At 42.1% G+C, this 19,536-nt stretch overlaps 1 protein-coding gene across 1 annotated transcript; it reads left to right on the top strand.

Moving 5' to 3' along the window:
- Positions 1–5,548: 5,548 nt before the first annotated feature.
- Positions 5,549–17,592, top strand: NDNF (neuron derived neurotrophic factor). The gene is made up of 3 exons (XM_084860258.1): positions 5,549–5,754; positions 11,285–11,409; positions 15,148–17,592. The coding sequence occupies exons 1-3, from the start codon at positions 5,549–5,551 to the stop codon at positions 16,539–16,541; spliced, it is 1,725 nt and encodes a 574-aa protein (XP_084716384.1). The 3' UTR covers positions 16,542–17,592.
- Positions 17,593–19,536: the final 1,944 nt, after the last annotated feature.

Here is a 19,536-nt window from a genome sequence, read left to right as displayed (position 1 = left end):
TTTTGTATGGGAGTATGCAACTTCGGAAAAGGAATGAGCATCAAAAAACCCAGGATGCTTTAAAACTGGGACTCCCGAAATGAACAATCTCAAATGACTATTCACTTAAAATGTAATTTTTTTAGTTTGCATGTATAATAATAGGGAGGAAAAAATGAAGATTCTAACGAAAGGGGCTTATGGTGCTTGCTTGCTTATTCAGGCAAAATTCCAAGTGAATTCTTATGTATCATGCCTGAATAAGGAGTAAAGACTGAAGTTTATATAAGACTTTAATTATTATTAGCTGAAGGAATAATCTGATAATTAGCTGTACTAAATTAAGATAAGATTCTATCTACTTACTTTCTAGTTGTTAATGTGAACCAAAAGCCTGTCTACAAGAGTCTTTAAAGTGGATCATCTGGTTAAAATATTTAAGAAGTGAAGCTTTATCTGGATAATCCTATAATCAGGAGTAGTTTATTTTTTTAAAAAAAAAAATAAATTTCACTGGAAACCAGAACTCAGAATATAAAATATCAAGATCTCATACTGGTTCATTTAAAGGACAGCATTGTCAGAAAAATTCAGATCACCAGAGAATCAGCAATAATTGTTCCAATTAACTCAGAGACAGAATACTGACTGACATTACCTGAAAAATCAAGGAACAAAGTATCTTGTTTTAGTCAGAACATACCATATATGATATAAGAAAATACATTTCAGATGAGTTGGTTAGGTCAGATCATCAAGTATTTTGATTTGTGATCTCTGTGCCCAAATTTCTATTGTCCTTTTATATTTAGCTGTGGTGCTATAAGTGTATCAGTAGCATGGATGTGAGAGTTGGTGTAGTGTAGTGACTAAGAGACTGGGCTGTGCATCAGGAAGTCCCTGGTTCAAATCTAGCACCTGCCATGTTCTCAGTAGGTAGGCTTAGGGAAGCCATTGAGCCTGTTCACACATCACGAGAAACCATGCTGAAAACAAGCCATCATGGGCTTGTTAATCACTCACAAAGCCTGCTGCCAGCAGATGATCAGGCACTCCCCAGCTTGCTGTGTTTTTTTCCACTTTGTTCTCCCCCCTGCAGTCAGAACATATCCCAGGGGCCTTTGCAGCACAACCCATTTATACTCCTGCTATGATGAGATTCTTCCCCACTCTTCTTGCCTTGTGAAACACCTGCATTGACGTATATATGCCATATATATCTGTGGTACAACACAAAACATCTGTAGTATTAATCTTTGGAGTTGGGGGGGGGTTACTTTACTTTTTAGAACAAGGTGGCAGAGGGTTTTACTTATTTTCTTTCTTTAACACTTCAAACCCTCCTTAGCGGCTCCTCGCAGCCAGGGATGAATGATGATCCATTTCCTAGCTATGCATGTATGCATGATTGACTTACTTCAGTGAAATTTACAAGGACATTGACATGGAGTGGAGGGAAGTGACAAGCACAAAGAAGGGGAGGAAACAAAAAAGCGCTTAAAACAAAATGTCAGTGTCCTTGTACTTTTCATCCCGCCTTCTCTTCTAGGAGCTATCATTCGCTCCTGCGCACTTGCTCAGGAACAGGTTGGGTGGGTGGGATGTGACCGCATTTGGGACACTCTCTGGTGTCCTTTCTTCATGATTCCTAGAAGAAGGAAAAAATCATCCTGAGAAGGCATGAGGGAGAATGGCAGCTGAAGTAACCCCAGCAGTTGCTCCAAAAAGGAGACATGATGATGCGGGGGCAATAATTCCCCTTTGCTGACTTTATCGGGACTCGGGGAAGTGTTGAAAGGGGGGATGACACTGATAAGTGTCAGTTCAAGGCATAATAGTGAGACGATGACATTACCATGTGGGAATTGTTGACCCCCACCCACCGCTCCTTTTCGGAATGCTTACTTCACTCGCTCCCCCCCCCTTTCGATGCTTCTGAATTGCACAAATGGGTTCGTATTTTCTCTTAGTATTATTTTTCTCCCTGTCCTTTGCAAGTGTGCACAGATTAGCCTATGTGAATCCGCGCCTTGTCCATTTCCTAATGTTATCTACTCCACTTTGGCACTTCCTTTGACAGGAAATTGACAAGGCAAGACTACACACAGCGGACAAGCAAATCTGCAGTCTTGCGCACATGCAAAGGACCGGGAATTAAAAAAAAAATATTGAAGCCATTTGAGTACTCCTGAAATACTGAAAGAAAGAAAAAAAGATGGCAGAAGAGTTACGTTCCCTCCAAAGTGCCATTTCAGCATCGGTGGAGGGACAGTCACTGGTGAGGGAAGAGGGAGACCAGAGGCAGCACTGGCGAGATCGCGAAGAGCAGCACACGCTTTTTTGCTGCTCTTGGCAGGTGACTGTAGCCACTTGGGACAAGCCACGCTGCTGGCTTCAGACATCACAACAAACCACCTTGAGAACAAGCTACCCTCAACAACCCTATTACAAGCTATTAGTTCTCAGAGTAGCTTGTGCATGGTTAACAAACCACACTGCATCATCTGCTCAGGGTTCACATGTCACAGTAAGCCACACTGATACTGACAGGGCTCACAACCCACCATGGCTTATTAAGTCATGTGAACGCAGTGTCTCTCTCACCCATAGTCCCTCCCCACCATCTGCAGTATGGGGATAATTATACTGACCTATCTTACAGGGAGAGCCTCGTGTGGCGCAGAGTGGTAGGCGGCTGTATAGCAACCAAAGCTCTCCCCATGACCTGAGTTCGATCCCAGTGGAAGCTGGGTCCCAGGTAGTCGGCTCAGGTTGACTCAGCCTTCCATCCTTCCGAGGTTGGTAAAATGAGTACGCAGCTTGCTGGGGGGAAAGGTAGTCACAACAGGAAGGCAATGGCAAACAACCCCGCTATAGTCTGTCACGAAAGCACCAGCGCCAGCGGCATCCTTCTAGGGGTCAGTAATGACCCGCTGCTTGCACAGGAGGAACCTTTCCTTTAAGGGGCCGCGGTGGCTTAGTGGTTAAGACGCTGAATTGCAGACCGGAAGGTCGGCAGGACAGCAGTTCGAGACCCGAGTGCTGTGTGACAGAGTGAGCTCCCGTCTTCAGTCCCAGCTTCTGCCAACCTAGCAGTTCGAAAGCAAGAAATTGCAAGTAGATAAATAGGTAACACTTTGGGCGGGAAAGGTAACAGCGTTCCGTGCACCTTGGTGTTCAGTCATGCTGACCACATGACCACAGAAGCGTCTTTGGACAGCGCTGGCTCTTCGGCTTAGAAATGGAGATGAGCACCACCCCCTAGAGTCGGACACGACTGGTTGGGGACACCTTTACTTTACAGGGCTTCTGTAAGAACTATAACTTGATAATGCATGTGGAGCCCTTTAGACATTTGAAAGCGCTATTCAAACGTTACACTTTTTTTTAAAAAAAGATACATAATAGGCAATGTTTAAATTGTTATTCAGTCTCACAAGAGTTCATTGAGTTTCATTTTAAATAGCTCTTTACTTAGTATAAAGGTACTTAGTATAAAATATTTTTATAATCTATTTTTGGATATAATATATTATTAATAATTTTCTTTTAAAGAGTATTCATGCTATTGATATACTTGCAACACAATTGAAGATGAAAAAACTAACAGTGCAATCCTATACATGTCTACTCAGAAGTAAATCCCAATGAATTAAATAGGGCTTACTCCCAGATAAGTGGGTATAAGACTGCAGCCTTATAGAACTAAAGTGAAGGGAAAAAAATGCTAGGATAGAAAAAGTGCTGTTGAAAAATGGGAGAATTCCTCTGGTCACAAATATGTGCATGTTGCATTTCCACAAAAAAGTTAAAAAAATAAATATTAATGATAATGTTGATTTCTTGGAAGTTTTGAAAAGTATCTGTGCTCTAATGTAGGAAGGCAAACATTAGAAATGTAGCACATGTTACATCATACATGTAGTGGGTGTCACAAATTTGCACAGTGTCCTTATGGGATTTTCACATAGGGGTGTGTGTAATCTAGCCTGACTCTTCAAGAAACTGAAAGTGCCCCCCTGCCTTGCCTGATCATTAGAACAGTAGCTAGCTAAAGTTTGGAATATAGTAGGAGTATTCAGAATAACTGAATATATTCAGCTGTGTGAAGTGCAATGAAACTTTTTATGATTCATGGCATCCTTCTCTAGATTTTATGAAGAACAGGTATAACTGAAAGATCAACTGCTATTGTTTATTTAATATGGTATGATATCTTGGGAAGGGCTGTTGTTGGTGCTCTAGCAAGAGATGAGTGTTTATATAGTTGAAACAAAGCAAGACTTATTCTGATCTAGATTACATTACATTGGTGCCCATAATCCTGCGGTTACCATATTTTTACACAGTGACTGGGGAAAGAAAAATACACACTTTGTGAAATATGATCAAAGGAATGAGGATTTGTAATGACGACATACTGCAGAGTACCAGAACACTGTAAACCACCACATCTACCTTTTATAGAATCAAAGCAAATGAAGTACAAATGAAGTACAAATGAAGTACAAATCACACTATAATAAGTTCTCTTTTTGTGCTGCTCCCCATAGACCCTAATTACAAGTCTCTCAATGAAAGGACAACCATCTCTTACTCTTCCATAACATTGTTGCACATGTCTGTGGATAAGTCTGCCCCCACCCCCTTCTTCTTCTGAACTACTTCTCTGACATGGGCAGGAGAGATACCCATTAAAAAATGGGTGGAGGAGAAGGTAATGGGAAGGAACAGAGATTCGGAGAACATGTTCCTGTCAACCTGGTGTCTTCCATATGTTTTGGACTACAACTCCCATTGGGCCCAGCCAGAATGGACAATGGTCAGGAATTATGGGAGTTGTAGTCCAAAAAAACTGGAGGGCACCACTTTCCTACCCCTGGTGTAACCCTTCCACCTGGGAGAGAATTCCCCAAAACTCTTTTTCCTTAGGAACAACTTCTGAGAAAACCACCAGCAGGGTTTTCTCAAAAACGTTAAAGGTTAAAAAAACATTATTCATTGCAATGTGCAACAACAACAATGTGAGTTCCAGCCAAATACTCTATTGCCTTAAGAGGTCACAACATTAAAAGCAATTGTCTTATGACATGGGATTGGATTCAGAGAAACACCCGTGGAAGGGGATGGGGAGAAGGAGAATTTCCTGAGCTGGCAGCCCCCCACCTCAGGCCCATGAAAGGGTTGGTGGACCCTGCTGAATGGGGTGGGGGCTGAGGGGGCAGAGCATGGGCATGAGGGGGAAGGGGAGATCACCAAAACCCAGGTGGAGGCACCTTCTCTGAGCAGCAGCTCTGCTTATGCAAAGTGTCTCCACCTGATTTTTGGTGATTTGCCCCTTAGTTCCTATACTACTGGTCAATCCATTAAGCAGAATTCCCTGACCCTTGGGAGAGAATTTTGGAAAGGTGGGAGGCCCAGGTTCTCCTAGGAGGAGGAGGGAGCTGAAAAGTCACCTTCTGCCTGCCCCTTTCTGCCATGTTTCTTTGGATCCAAAAATGTTTTTACAGCAATAGTTATGTTTACTGGTCCTGTCATTTACAATGTGTCTTTTTAATATTGCTCTAGGATGCTCTTGCTGCATTGTTCCACATCCTATCTCTTCCTCCTCCTCTTCCTCGTGCTACCGTTTAGCTCTTGGACACAGAAGCTGCCCACTAGAGATGAAGAACTTTTTCAGATGCAGATCCAGGACAAAACATTTTTTCATGATTCATCAGTACTTCCAGATGGAGCTGAAATCAGTAGCTATCTCTTCAGAGAAACACCGAAAAGGTATTTGGGTTCTTTTAAATTTCAGGAGCAAGAGATGAAGCTGTAAGTGGAGCTATGCAGATTTGTAATTTACAGTGAAATCGTATACATGTCTACTCAGAAAGCGGTCCCATTGAATCAATGGGGTTTACTCCTAGGTAAGTGTGTATAGAATTGCAGCCCTAATTAAATTTGGGTTCAGGTATGGAGGATATAAATATTAGTGCCCCTGCCTAGAAATGAAATTCTGTGTAAGTTTAAAGAACAGAAGTTTCAGAAAGCTATAATATGTTTTTACACACAATCACCATCATAGCAGGAATAAAATGCCTCCTAGTCTTGTCTCATGGTAATGAACATGTACTGATCTATTAAAGTTTCAAGCTCGAGTACAAATATTTCAAAGCGCCTAGCAAAAGATGTAATCAGATTTCCAGTAGTAGGGCTTGCATTTTGTAGGAGAAATATCTTCTTACTTAAACAAATGTCTCTTTCAATTGAACCTGGTTGAAATCATGATGTTTTCCTTTCCAGACATACATATTCGCCAAGAAAGATCTGTTTGGCAGGGACCAGTGTAGAATGGGAGAAGGGAAGATTCCTTTGGAATCTTTTGCCAACCTTGTCCCTCTGTGGATCTAACAGAGAAAATCTGAAAGAAGGAAACATAACATAGGACATGAGTCATGTGGCAGAGTTAAGACGTCTAGAAGCCAAAATTATCAGTTATTTCTGAACAGGTCCCCACCCTGAGAAGGGGAAAGAGAGAGGCAAGAATTACAAGGGATTACTATGAGCAAATTAATGTGAGGAGGAGGAGGAGGCGCAGCAGATGTTGTACTAACAAAAATGCTGTCTAGCCATATTCCCTTTAGAGCTTACTAAAGCTCAGCTGAATTCCCCTTGCCTTTCACAGGACAATTCATCACCCACAAAAGAAGGGGATATTTGGCAACCTTCAGTGTGGGAAGGTGAATTCTAAGAATTTTCAGGGTGGTGGTCTTGTCCCTTTCAAGATACGGTGGCACAAGGTTTTCTTTCTCTGTCCAAAAAAAAAAAATATTCCGTACTGCCACTTGAAGCCCTCAGAAGCCTGGTGGCATTCCTTGAACAGAAGCATGTAGTTTCATTCCCCTGGACATTCTTAGGGGTGGGGGTGGGGAGAGATGGCTCCCCCATGGGGCCTTCTGTCCTTTGAATGCTGCTAGGCTGCTTAGAGCAGCCAGGCCACTACTTGAAACAATGGTAAAGCTTCTTCTTCTTCTTTGAAGAAACTATTATTACTACTACCACTACCACTACCACTGCTACTACTAATAATAATAATTGAATTTATTAGGGTGCAATCCTATACATGTTTAGACAGAAAAAAGTCCTATAACCCCCAGCATTCCCCAGCCAGGAAGGGAATGCTGGGAGGTGTAGGACTTTTTTCTGTCTAAACATACATAGGATTGAGCCTTTAGTTTCCTTTTGCTTAAAAAAAAAAAAGTCCCGGGTGAAACAAAATTCTTAAAACATATAGAATTATTTAAAAATATAAAATATATAAAATAGCTTAAAATGTTACATTAAAAATACTAAAGCATAAGAAAGAAAGATGCTCAACCACCTGATCTTTAAAGAAAAGACCACCTCTCCTGAACATTCTTAGAATTTGCTGCCTCCCCCAGAGAATGCAATCTTGGGCTGGGGGTGTTTTTGCTACACCGCTAAAACTTACAAAAATCACTGGGCAGATTCTTCAGCCCATCACTGTTGCTTACCCTTCTCATTCAATAGCCCATCAAGTTCTCCACTTCATTGTTGTTGTTGTTCAGTCGTGTCCGACTCTTCGTGACCCCATGGACCATAGCACGCCAGGCCTTCCTGTCCTGCGCTCTCTCCCGGAGTGTGCTCAAGTTCATATTCATTGCATCCGTGATACTATCTAGCCATCTCATCCTCTGCCGTCCCCTTCTCCTTTTGCCTTCAGTCTTTCCCAGCATCAGGGTCTTTTCCAGGGAGTTTTCTCTTCGCATTAGGTGGCCAAAATATTGGAGCTTCAGCTTCATTATCTGTCCTTCCAATGAGCACTCAGGGTTGATTTCCTTTAGGATGGACTGATTTGACCTCCTTGCAGTCCAGGGCACTCGTAAGAGTCTTCTCCAGCACCACAGTTCGAAAGCATCAATTCTTCGGCGCTCAGCCTTCCTTATAGTCCAGCTCTCACAGCCATACATTACTACTGGGAAAACCATAGCTTTGATTAGACGGACCTTTGTCGGCAAGGTGATGTCTCTGCTTCTTACTATGCTGTCTAGGTTTGCCATAGCTTTCCTCCCAAGGAGCAAGCGTCTTTTAATTTCATGGCTACAGTCACCGTCTGTGGTGATCTTGGAGCCCAAGAAAGTAAAATCTGTCACTGCTTCCATTTCTTCCCCTTCTATATGCCAGGAAGTGATAGGGCCAGATGACATGATCTTAGTTTTTTTAATGTTGAGTTTCAAACCAGCTTTTGCACTCTCCTCTTTCACCCTCAACAAGAGGCTCTTGAGATCCTCTTCACTTTCTGCCATTAGGGTGGTATCGTCTGCATATCGGAGGTTGTTGATAATTCTCCCGGCAATCTTAATTCCGACCTGTGATTCATCCAACCCGCATTTCTCATGATGTACTCTGCATATAAGTTAAATAAGCAGGGTGACAATATGCAGCCTTGTCGTACTCCTTTCCCAATTTTGAACCAATTGGTTGTTCCATGTCTGGTTCTTACTGTTGCTTCTTGACCCTCGTACAGGTTTCTCAGGAGACGGGTAAGGTGGTCTGGTACTCCCATCACTTTCAGAATTTGCCACAGTTTGTTGTGATCCACACAATCAAAGGCTTTAGCGTAGTCAATGAAGCAGAAATAGACGTTTTTCTGGAATTCTCTTGCTTTCTCCATGATGCAGCGAATGTTGGCGATTTGATCTCTAGTTCCTCTGCCTCTTCTAAACCCAGCTTGTACTTCTGGTAGTTCTCGGTTCGCATACTGCTGAAGCCTAGCTTGTAGGATTTTGAGCATCACCTTGCTGGCATGTGAAATGAGCGCAATGGTGCGGTAGTTTGAACACTCTTTGGCGTTGCCCTTCTTTGGAATTGGAATGTAAACTGACCTTTTCCAGTCTTGTGGCCACTGTTGAGTGTTCCAGATTTGTTGGCATATTGAATGCAGCACTTTAACAGCATCATCTTTTAGGATTTTAAATAGCTCGGCTGGAATACTGTCATCTCCGCTAGCTTTGTTGTTACTAATGCTTCCTAAGGCCCACTTGACTTCACTCTCGAGGATGTCCGGCTCAAGTTCAGTGACCGCACTGTCATGGCTATCAGGGACATTCAGATCTTTCCTGTATAGTTCTTCTGTGTATTCTTGCCACCTCTTCTTAATCTCATCTGCTTCTGTTAGGTCCCTGCCTTCTTTGTCCTTTATCATGCCCGTCTTTGCACAAAACGTTCCCTTGAGATCTCCGATTTTCTTGAAGAGATCTCTAGTCTTTCCCATTCTGTTGTTTTCCTCGATTTCTTTGCATTGTTCATTTAAGAAGGCCTTCTTGTCTCTCCTTGCTATTCTCTGGAACTCTGCATTCAGTTGGGTATATCTTCCCCTTTCTCCCTTGCTTTTCGCTTCCCTTCTTTCGTGAGCTACTTGTAAAGCCTCATCAGACAGCCACTTGGCTTTCTTGCATTTCTTTTTCTTTGGGACGGATTTCGTTGCTGCCTCCTGAACAATGTTATGGACCTCCGTCCATAGTTCCTCAGGCACTCTGTCTATCAGGTCTAATCCCTGAAATCTATTCCTCACCTCCACTGTATATTCAGAAGGGATATGACTGAGGTCATACCTGAACGGTTTAGTGGTTTTCCTGACATTCTTCAATTTAAGCCGAAATTTTGCAAGAAGCATCTCATGATCTGAGCCACAGTCAGCTCCAGGTCTTGTTTTTACTGACTGTATGGAGCTTCTCCATCTTTGGCTGCAAAGGACATAATCAATCTGATTTCGATATTGACCAACTGGTGACGTCCATGTGTAGAGTCGCCTCTTGTGCTGTTGGAAAAGAGTGTTTGCTATGATCAGCATGTTCTCTTGGCAAAACTCTATTAGCTTTTGTCCTGCTTCATTTTGTACACCAAGGCCATGCCTGCCTGTTATCCCGGTGATTTCTTGACTTCCTACTTTAGCATTCCAATCCCCTATGATGAAGAGGACATCTTTTTTTGGTGTTAGTTCTAGAAGGTGTTGTAGCTCTTCATAGAACCGATCAACCTCAGCTTCTTCGGCCTCAGTGGTTGGGGCATAGACTTGAATTACTGTGATGTTGAATGGTTTGCCTTGGATTCGTACTGAGATCATTCTATCATTTTTAAGATTGTACCCCAGTACTGCTTTTCCCACCCTTTTGTTGACTATGAGTGCTACTCCATTTCTTCTAAGGGATTCTTGCCCACAATAGTAGATATGATGGTCACCTGAATTAAATTCGCCCATGCCTGTCCATTTTAGTTCGCTGATTCCCAAGATTTCGATGTTCAATCTTGCCATCTCATGTTTGACCACCTCCAGCTTACCTTGATTCATTGATCTGACATTCCAGGTTCCTAAACAATATTGTTCTTCACAGCATCGGATTTTCTTTTCACCGCCAGACACATCCACAGCTGAGTGTCCTTTTGGGTTTGGCCCAGCCGCTTCACTCTTTCTGGCGCTACTTGGAAATACCCTCTGCTCTTCCCCAGTAGCATATTGGACACCTTCCGACCTGAGGGGCTCATCTTCCGGCGTCATATCTTTTAGCCTTGTGATACGTTCCATGGGGTTTTCTTGGCAAGAATACTGGAGTGGGTTGCCATTTCCTTCTCCAGTGGACCACATTTTGTCAGAACCCTCTGCCATGACCTGTCCGTCTTGGGTGGCCCTGCACGGCATAGCTTATGGCTTCACTGAGTTACGCAAGCCCCTTCGCCACAACAAGGCAGTGATCCATGAAGGGGTCTCCACTTCATAGTGGAGAACAAACAAAGTACAACATTATCTTGTATACATTCCTATCAGTATGTTTTATTGCTTAACCAGATATGTTTTAAACATTATAAAATGTACTAGTAATGAGAAGACCACAGAGTTCTGCTAATCTAAAACATGAGGCTGAAAATGTGTTGAGTATTTGCTTTTACAAATTTAAAGACATGAAAATATTTGTCTTTCATAAGAAAAAAGGAATAACCTTATCCCTACCATCAAAGAAAGCAGAATAGTAAGAAATCTTACTATGGTTTGTGGGAATATGGACCGGGTCAAGTGGATGGATAATAAAGAAGTGTAAACTGATTCCTGGTGAGAAAATTGATGTATGGTCAGATATGTCACATTGAACATTAAATACAAGTAGTAAGGAAATTATGAAATGAACAGCATTTGCTATTTGATTGCCTTCATGGTAGGACTGGAATTATATATACTTGAAAAATTTCATTTATTTGGTTTTATACCATGAAGAATGTAATGCATTTGTTAATTTTTCCATAGGTTTTTTTTTGTGGTTGAGGAAGATAACACACCCTTAGCAGTTACAGTAACTCCTTGCGATGCTCCTTTGGAATGGAAGCTGAATTTGCAGGAGCTCCCAGAGGAATCAAGTGGAGAAGGCTCAGGTACAACTAGAAAAAAATCTAGTTTTATGACAGTTATAAATCAGGAAGAGTGACAAAGGTTTACAAACTGTTCCATCTGTAATAGCTGATCTATCCAGATCAGTAGTGATTTAGAATTAGGTTTTAAAACATTAAAGCCTGGCTACACGTTACACTCATCCACAAAAAGCCAGGCTCTGAGGGCCAAGCCAAATGTTCCTGAGCTGAGCTATGTGTGATTGGTTTATTTACTTCAGAGTAAGTGTGTGTGGCTCCGATTTGGACTGGGACCATAGCACTCCAAGAAAAGGGGGGGTTAAACTTCCCCACCCACCTGCTTTTGTCTCGAAATTTTGTCCCCATGGGTGGTGGGATTAAAAAGGAAAGAACACCTTTGTTGGAGTAGATGAAAGCATGCTTTTTCTTTTTTAACCCCGCCCCTGCCCCCCCCCCCATATGTATGTGTGCAGTCTTGAGACAAAAAGGGTTGGGTAAGGAAGCTTAATCCTCCCCTCCTGGAGTGCCATCGTCCCAATCTGAATCAGGGCTGTGCGCATTTCCTTTGAAGTAAATAAACCAATCATGCATAGCTTAGATTAGTGTGATTAAGAGAGTGTTTAGTTTGGCCCTCTGTTGAGAATTCTGAAACTCTCAAGTTGAAGGGAGTTCTAAGCAAGCACAGGGAGAAACAGGAGCTCCTGGCTGCTTTTTTTCCATCCATCATTCATCTCTACATATCTTAGGGCCAAACAAGATGTGACATGCACCATGTGATTGGCCCTTGTGTACTTATCTTTACTAAATAGCAGCTGCAGGGGGCCCTGATCCAACTGCCCCAACCCGCATGGTTTTTGTTTGCATTTGGAGGGAAGCGCCTATTGATGCTGAAGGAAGCTTATCTCTCAGGACAAAGAACGGCTGTTGGACAGCAATGGGGGCAGAAAGTTAAAGCCCTCCTCCCCCATGCTGTCCCAGTCCAGATCATTACCCCCCAAGCCTGCTATTTATTAAAGAAAAACAAGCATGCAGGGGCCATATGATTAATATCACATCTAGTTTGGTGCTTATCTCTCTGCAGTTAATTGTCCCTGATCCTTCCTGTCTCAGCCCTAAGGGAAATCAGCCACTAAGGTAGAGATAAAGAGCAATAAACACTGGATGGAAAAAAGTGGCCAGAGGCTTCTTCTTTCTTGGGGGTGTTTCCATGACAATGGAAGAAGAAGCAAATGGAAGAGTACTGGATTTTTAAAAAAGGAATCAGCTTTGCTGCACTTAAGTCCATGCAGGGCTCCACAAGCGAGTGCTCCACACCAGTAAAAATTGCTTCACAGTACATAACTCTGGGTGGGGGTGGTGGGTGGAGTGAACATCATCTGACTGGCAGGGGCTGCTCAACCAATAAGAGAGGCTCCCCCCCTCTGAGGCTCCCCCCCTTTCCCCTTTCCCCTTAGCTCCAGATGCACCTGCATGTCAGGAACAAGCCACATTGAGCACAATGGGAGTTACTTCTGAGTAGACACACATATATTTGTGCTGGGAAATGGGAAACATCTTTTGTCTTGATAAAAATCACTCCTTCTCTATCTCTCTCCCATCCCCACACCTGCATTAAGTACATTCTTAAAGAAACAATCATTAAAAGAACAGAGTATTCTCCCTGCCGAACAATCTCCTACTCTCTCTCTCCCCTCCCACGCATTACTTACTTGGTTAAATAAACAATCAGTAGAGGAGGAACACAGTGTTCTAGCTGCTGTGCTGGATCAATCGAAGCTTCAAAGCTTTGACATTAGGGCTCCTCTTTGACTAAAGATAGATTGAAATAACAAAGTCTTTTGAGAGCAATCCTATGGTACCTGGGTGAGCATCCCAGGAGCATAGGATTGCCTGGAAAAACAGCACTCTGACCTTGGAAGGGGGAGTCAGAGATATGACCCTATCCCTGTCCTCCGAGGTCAGAAAAGGATCCTAAGAAGAGGAGGAAAGTGGGCATTCAGGTGGACAGGGAGGGATTGAGACCGGAGAGGCCAGCCTCTTTCCCTCCCTCTCCAAAGTGCCCTCACTAGTTGGGCTGAAAAGCCTCTCTATCAAAAATTGCCAAAGACAGAGAACGGGGAGGCAAAGACAATCTTTGCTGCTCTTCCTGCCCTGCCAGCTTCAGCCCAGCAGGGCATAGGAAATCTGAAAGCCTCCAAGTTCGGAGGCTTCCAAGCAGCAAGGGCACAATCCACAGGATGGCACCCTAAGACATGCCTAAATAAAAACAGAGAGGGAAGCAAACATTCCTCTAGGTCATGCACAAGGGATAGCCAACAAACTCCAAACAAACTGGAAGGATCTGTGCTGGGGAATCCACTTGTGATCTCTGATCAGAAATTCCTCTCCGCATCTATTCCCCAAGCCCCTGGTAGGGGGCAGGGCTTCAGGAGGGGAGTGGCTTAGAGAGGGGAGTGAGTGGGGCCCACAGAGGGAGCCCAAGCCTCTGTGGGCCAGATGGGGAATCTCCATGGGCTAGACGTTCCCCATCCCTGATTAAGAGGTTTTCCACATGAGGCGGGTAATCCGCTGTATCTATTTCGGTTTTGTGCCAAAAGCTACACAAAGAGTTTTTCCTTTCCTGCTTTTCTGCTACATAACCTCTAGGTAGCACTGTGATGTAGTGGAATAGCACAAGCAGGAAAAAACATGTTCTTTCTCTTTCACCAATAATACTGTATCTGCCTCCCCCCCCCCACAAAAAAAAATCCTGTGAAAACTTTTTTAAAACAGAAGTAAAACTGGATGGTCAAAACATCATCTAAAGAACCTGTAAGGAACCATGAGTAAGAAATGATGAGTGAACAATACATATGCCTCATGTAGAAAAGCTCATAATGCAAGTTCCTAAGAAAGAAAATTGCATTGGGATGACAAGGTTGCATATGTGAACTGGGTGTGTAACAATTCAAAGAATGTATTAAGATTATGCTTTTTAGAAGAATCATTAACTTTATTTCTTTCTCTGGGTTATGAAATTCTTTAAGAGGAGACTGATGGGAATATTGAAGGTTTTAAGAGAAGGTGAATATGAACCCAGCATAGAAAGCTTAGATAAATGACATTATATTCTTAGGATGGGTATAGCTGACAGGTCCAGATTGGGCCAGTCTTGGGTAATAGAGCAGCTTTGGATCCAGCAGATTCAAGGCTGGCTTCTCCCACCCTGCCCAGAGAACACTCTATTTCAGGTCTTTCTGCCCACTCTAGCAGTGGGCGAAGGCACAGAACACCAGCCATCAACACTGGAGGGTGTTAGGATTACATTCTTGTTCTACTATATAGTAGCATAATATAATCAGGACCATTAGGCAGAGTGAAGTGGCCACCTCAGGCAGCTGATTTGGGGTGTCATGATGAAAAGGCAGCAATTTGTTAGTTTTTAACTGGATTATTATTATTGCCCTTTTAATGCTAGAGACAAGGTGCTTGTGGGATTTCCTGCCCCAGGTGCAAAATAATTTGACTGGACTTGGGTACTATGCACCTTGACACAGAGTGGGATGGGGGGCATTTGCTATTCTGCATTAGGCAGCATAATGTCTTGGGTCAGCCCTGGATATAATAATAGAATTCCAATGTTTCTTATTCAAAAACTGAATGAATTGTAAATATGCCTGCCTGTCATTTTATGATTATTTGTCTGCCAGTCTGGCGTTGATTTTACATAATATATTCCCTCTGAGACCCCGTTCCTAAAAAATCTCTTTGTGTGTCCTCTAGGTGAACCAGAACCACTGGAACAGCAGAAACAACAGATTATCACTGAAGAAGGCACAGAGCTGTTCTCATATAGGGGAAATGATGTTGAATATTTTGTATCTTCTAGTTCACCTTCTGGCTTGTACCAGTTAGAACTCCTGTCAACAGAGAAAGATACACACTTTAAAGTATATGCCACTACAACTCCTGAGTCAGATCAACCATATCCTGAACTACCTTACGATCCAAGAGTTGATGTCACTTCTCTTGGCCACACAACTGTCACTTTGGCATGGAAACCAAGCCCTACAGCTTCATTACTAAAACAGCCAATGCAGTATTGTGTGGTCATTAATAAAGAACACAATTTCAAGAGCCTCTGTGCTGTTGAAGCTAAACAGAGTGCTGACGATGCCTTTATGAGGGCTCCCAAACCTGGCCTGGACTTTAGCCCCTTTGACTTTGCCCATTTTGGATTTTCTTCCAACAGTAACTCTGGGAAAGACCGCAGCTTCTTAAAATCATCATCAAAGTTTGGGAGGCAGATTTATTCGAAGCCTAGAGTTGACCTGGAAAAGATATGCATTGGGAACAAGAACATCTTTACAGTGTCTGAACTGAAACCTGATACACAGTACTACTTTGACATCTTTGCTGTAAATGTCAACACAAATATGAGTACTGCATATGTTGGCACTTTTGCAAGAACCAAAGAGGAAGCCAAGCAGAAGACAGTTGATCTAAAAGATGGGAAAGTTACGGATGTGTTTGTCAAGAGAAAAGGCTCAAAATTTTTGCGGTTTGCTCCTGTTTCATCACACCAAAAAGTTACATTTTTTGTTCATTCATGCCTTGATGCTGTTCAGATCCAAGTCAGAAGAGATGGAAAACTTCTCTTGTCTCAAAATGTTGAAGGTGTCCGTCAGTTCCAACTTAGGGGAAAGCCAAAAGCTAAATACCTCATCCGACTGAAAGGAAATAAGAAAGGAGCTTCCATGCTGAAGATTTTGGCTACAACAAGGCCTAATAAGCAGTCATTTCCATCTCTTCCTGAAGACACAAGAATTAAAGCCTTTGATAAACTTCGCACATGTTCTTCAGTTACAGTGGCATGGCTAGGTACACAAGAAAGAAACAAATTTTGCATCTATAGAAAGGAAGTCGATGACAATTATAATGAGGAGCAAAAGAAAAGGGAACAAAATCAGTGCCTGGGGCCAGACTTAAGGAAGAAATCAGAAAAAGTCCTCTGTAAATATTTTCACAGCAAGAACCTACAAAAAGCAGTTACCACAGAGACAATTAAAGGTCTACAGCCTGGCAAATCCTACCTTCTGGATGTTTATGTCATAGGGCATGGAGGACACTCTGTCAAGTATCAAAGCAAATTGGTGAAAACAAGGAAATTCTGTTAGTGGCCAACAGAACATTAAATATATGGACTGACTACTTATTCAGCAAGGAGTTGTGAACTGTATTGGTACTATGTAGAAAAGATATTAACATCTATATTTATGTTTACAAAAGTAATTGAAGGGACTGAGACTGGTGCTCTGCATTGGTGTCTGGCAGTTGCATTATCATGAATCTGGTGGTCTGCGTTTGATGCTCAGTAGATAACCAAGGCAGCAGGTGACATTGAAGGAACTGTCCTTTTTTTGCTTCCATATTGCATGAAGTGCTTCTAAATTATTTTATTACTTCAAAGGCTGAAACAAGTCATTCAGTTACCTTGTTATTCCTATGCACAGACACACAAAACTCCCACACAACCTCTATCTCTTTTCGTAGACTATAGAGTTATGTAAATTATTTTATAAAGTCTTGTTTGAAATGTCTATGTTTCCATGATTGTAAACTATTAAAAAACTTTCCTTGTTAAAAATACAGATGTAAACTAAGTATTAACTGAACTACCGAGAAGTCAGTTTTATTGCTAATGTAAATTCCTGTTTAATTTTTAAATGTTTAAATACTGTATGTATTTCATGTACAAAATCATCAGACATTATATTCCTGTACATAAAATTGAAATATTAGATTATATGTTCCTTTTCATCCTTGATGTTCCTGAATGCATTTCAGCATCCTTAATTAGTAAATGTTCTATATTCAAAGATCAGTACAGTACCTAGTATCTTGATTTTTTTTAAACTCTGTTGATAAAGCACAAAGACAGTATTGAATGAGTAAAATAATCTAGTAATGCTTACAATTGTTTGGGGTTGGTATGGATTCCTTTCTGCTTTAACGCATAATAATAGCTTGGCCCTATACAGTGGGCAAACCCCAGTGCATAATCAAGCTCACTTTCTGTTGATTCCAATTGGATTTATTTCCCTGACATTTTGGTAATTTATACTTTTATTTTGTAGTTGCAATACACAAATGACAGGAAGGCAAATATGCATTTTTTAAATGTTTATTTATGCATTTTCACAGAAATTGGTTTGATTAAAATTTAGAACTTCCTGAACCAGATCCCTTTGTTTACATTAATTTTTTCTGAAAACTAGTTCCAGCAATAGTTCATGTATTTGTTTTCCAAATACAGATGGATTTTAACCTGTTAAAGGTGCAATCCTGTGCACATTTAGACAAAAAGTCCTACAATTCCCAGCATTCCCAAGCTAGCCAAGCTGGCTGGGAAATGCTGGGAGTTGTAGGAGTTTTTTGTCAAAACGTACATAGGATTGTGCCCTTAGGTTGCAAACCTGTACCCACTTACCTGGGAGTAAACACTATTGAACTCAATGGATTTATTTTTGAGGAATGTGTATAGGATTGCACTAAGAGTGCAATCCTAAATTCCTTACATGGAAGCAAATTTCACTGAATGCAACTGGTTATACTTCTAAGAAAATTTGTAATGTTTATATTAATTCAAAATTATGTGATTCAAATAGACTATTTTAACTTAAATGTTGTCAGGCCTAGTTCCTTTGTAACACCAACAACTTAGGATAGGATTAAAATAAACAACAAACTCTCTTTATTGTAGTGAGATGGAAACACAAGCAATCCTTTAGAGAATGAAGCACACAAATTTTAAAGTGGTTATAGTCCCAATAAATCAGTTCAAGTAGGGGCACAGACGGGGTTGTAAATCCAGCATTATGGTCCAAGACACAGACCAAACAGAAACTGGGAACAGGATTTTGAAAACTAGCAATGTAGTTTAAGACAGAGTTTCAAAGGCACAGGTTTCTATTCTTGCAAGAGTTCAGGGTTCAGGAATAATTTCCAAGAAAAAAGGTCCGAAAATGGAATGACTTCAAGGTTCAGGTATAGTCCAAGCAAGAGAGTTTTCCAGTACTAAAGACATTGTATCCATGAAGCTCCCTGAGCTTTGAACTACCCTTAAAATGTAGATGCGGCTCCTACAGCTCTTCGACAGTCCATCTATCCCTGTCTGTAATGGTGGACTATGCCTAAGTGGGCATCTCTCTTCCAATCTATTTAGATACCTCCATTCCCAAAGAGACAGGCTTGAACCCCCCCTTTCTCAGCTGAGTCTCCTACCTGCTTATTTCCCACAGAAAAACTGTCAGCCTCCTGAGCTGTAGGGGTGTCGCTCAAGGTCGAATCTTGCAGCTGGTAAGGTCAGACTCCTCCCACCTGCTCCCTGCTGAGAAACCAGTCAGAAACAGGCTCTCACCATTCTGACATTCCCCTGCCTGAACATCTCCCAAATTATCAGTCCCTTCTACCTCTGGGTCTAGAATCAGAATAGTAGGGTTGGAAGAGGCCTGCAAGACCATCAAGTCCAACCCCCTGCTCAATGCAGAAATCCAAGTCAGAGCATCCCCAACAGATGGCTGTCCAGCCTCGTCTTGAATACCTCTAGTGTGGGAGAGCCCACTACCTCCCTAGGTAATTGGTTCCATTGTCATATTGCTGTAACAGTCAGGAAGTTCCTCCTGATGTTCAGCCAGAATCTGGCTTCCTGTAACTTGAGCCCATTATTCTGTGTCCTGCACTCTGGGATGACCGAGAAGAGATCCTGGCCTTCCTCTCTCTGACAATCTTTCAAATACTTGAAGAGAGCTACCTTATCTCCCCTCAGTCTTCTCTTCTCAAGGCTAAACATGCCCAGTTCTTTCAGTCTCTCCTCACAGAGCTTTGTTTCCAGTCCCCTGATCATCTTCGTTGCCCTCTGAACCCTCTCCAGTATGTCTGCATCCTTCTTAAAGTGTGTTGCCCAGAACTGGACACACTACTCAAGATGAGGCCTAATCAGTGCTGAGTAGAGGGAACTAGTACTTCACATGATTTGGAAGCTATGCTTCTATTAATGGAACCCAAGATAGCATTTGCCTTTTTTGCAGCCACATCACATTGTTGGCTCATATTCAGCTTGTGATCTACAACAATTCCAAAATCCTTCTCGCTTGTAGTAATGTTGAGCCA

Source organism: Heloderma suspectum, chromosome 5, assembly GCF_057233095.1.
Source record: "Heloderma suspectum isolate Gila_16-S chromosome 5, 16-S_ref, whole genome shotgun sequence".
Classification (NCBI taxonomy): domain Eukaryota; kingdom Metazoa; phylum Chordata; class Lepidosauria; order Squamata; family Helodermatidae; genus Heloderma; species Heloderma suspectum.
The sequence above is the reverse complement of the archived record's forward strand: the minus strand, read 5'-3'. Positions and strand labels throughout refer to the sequence as shown.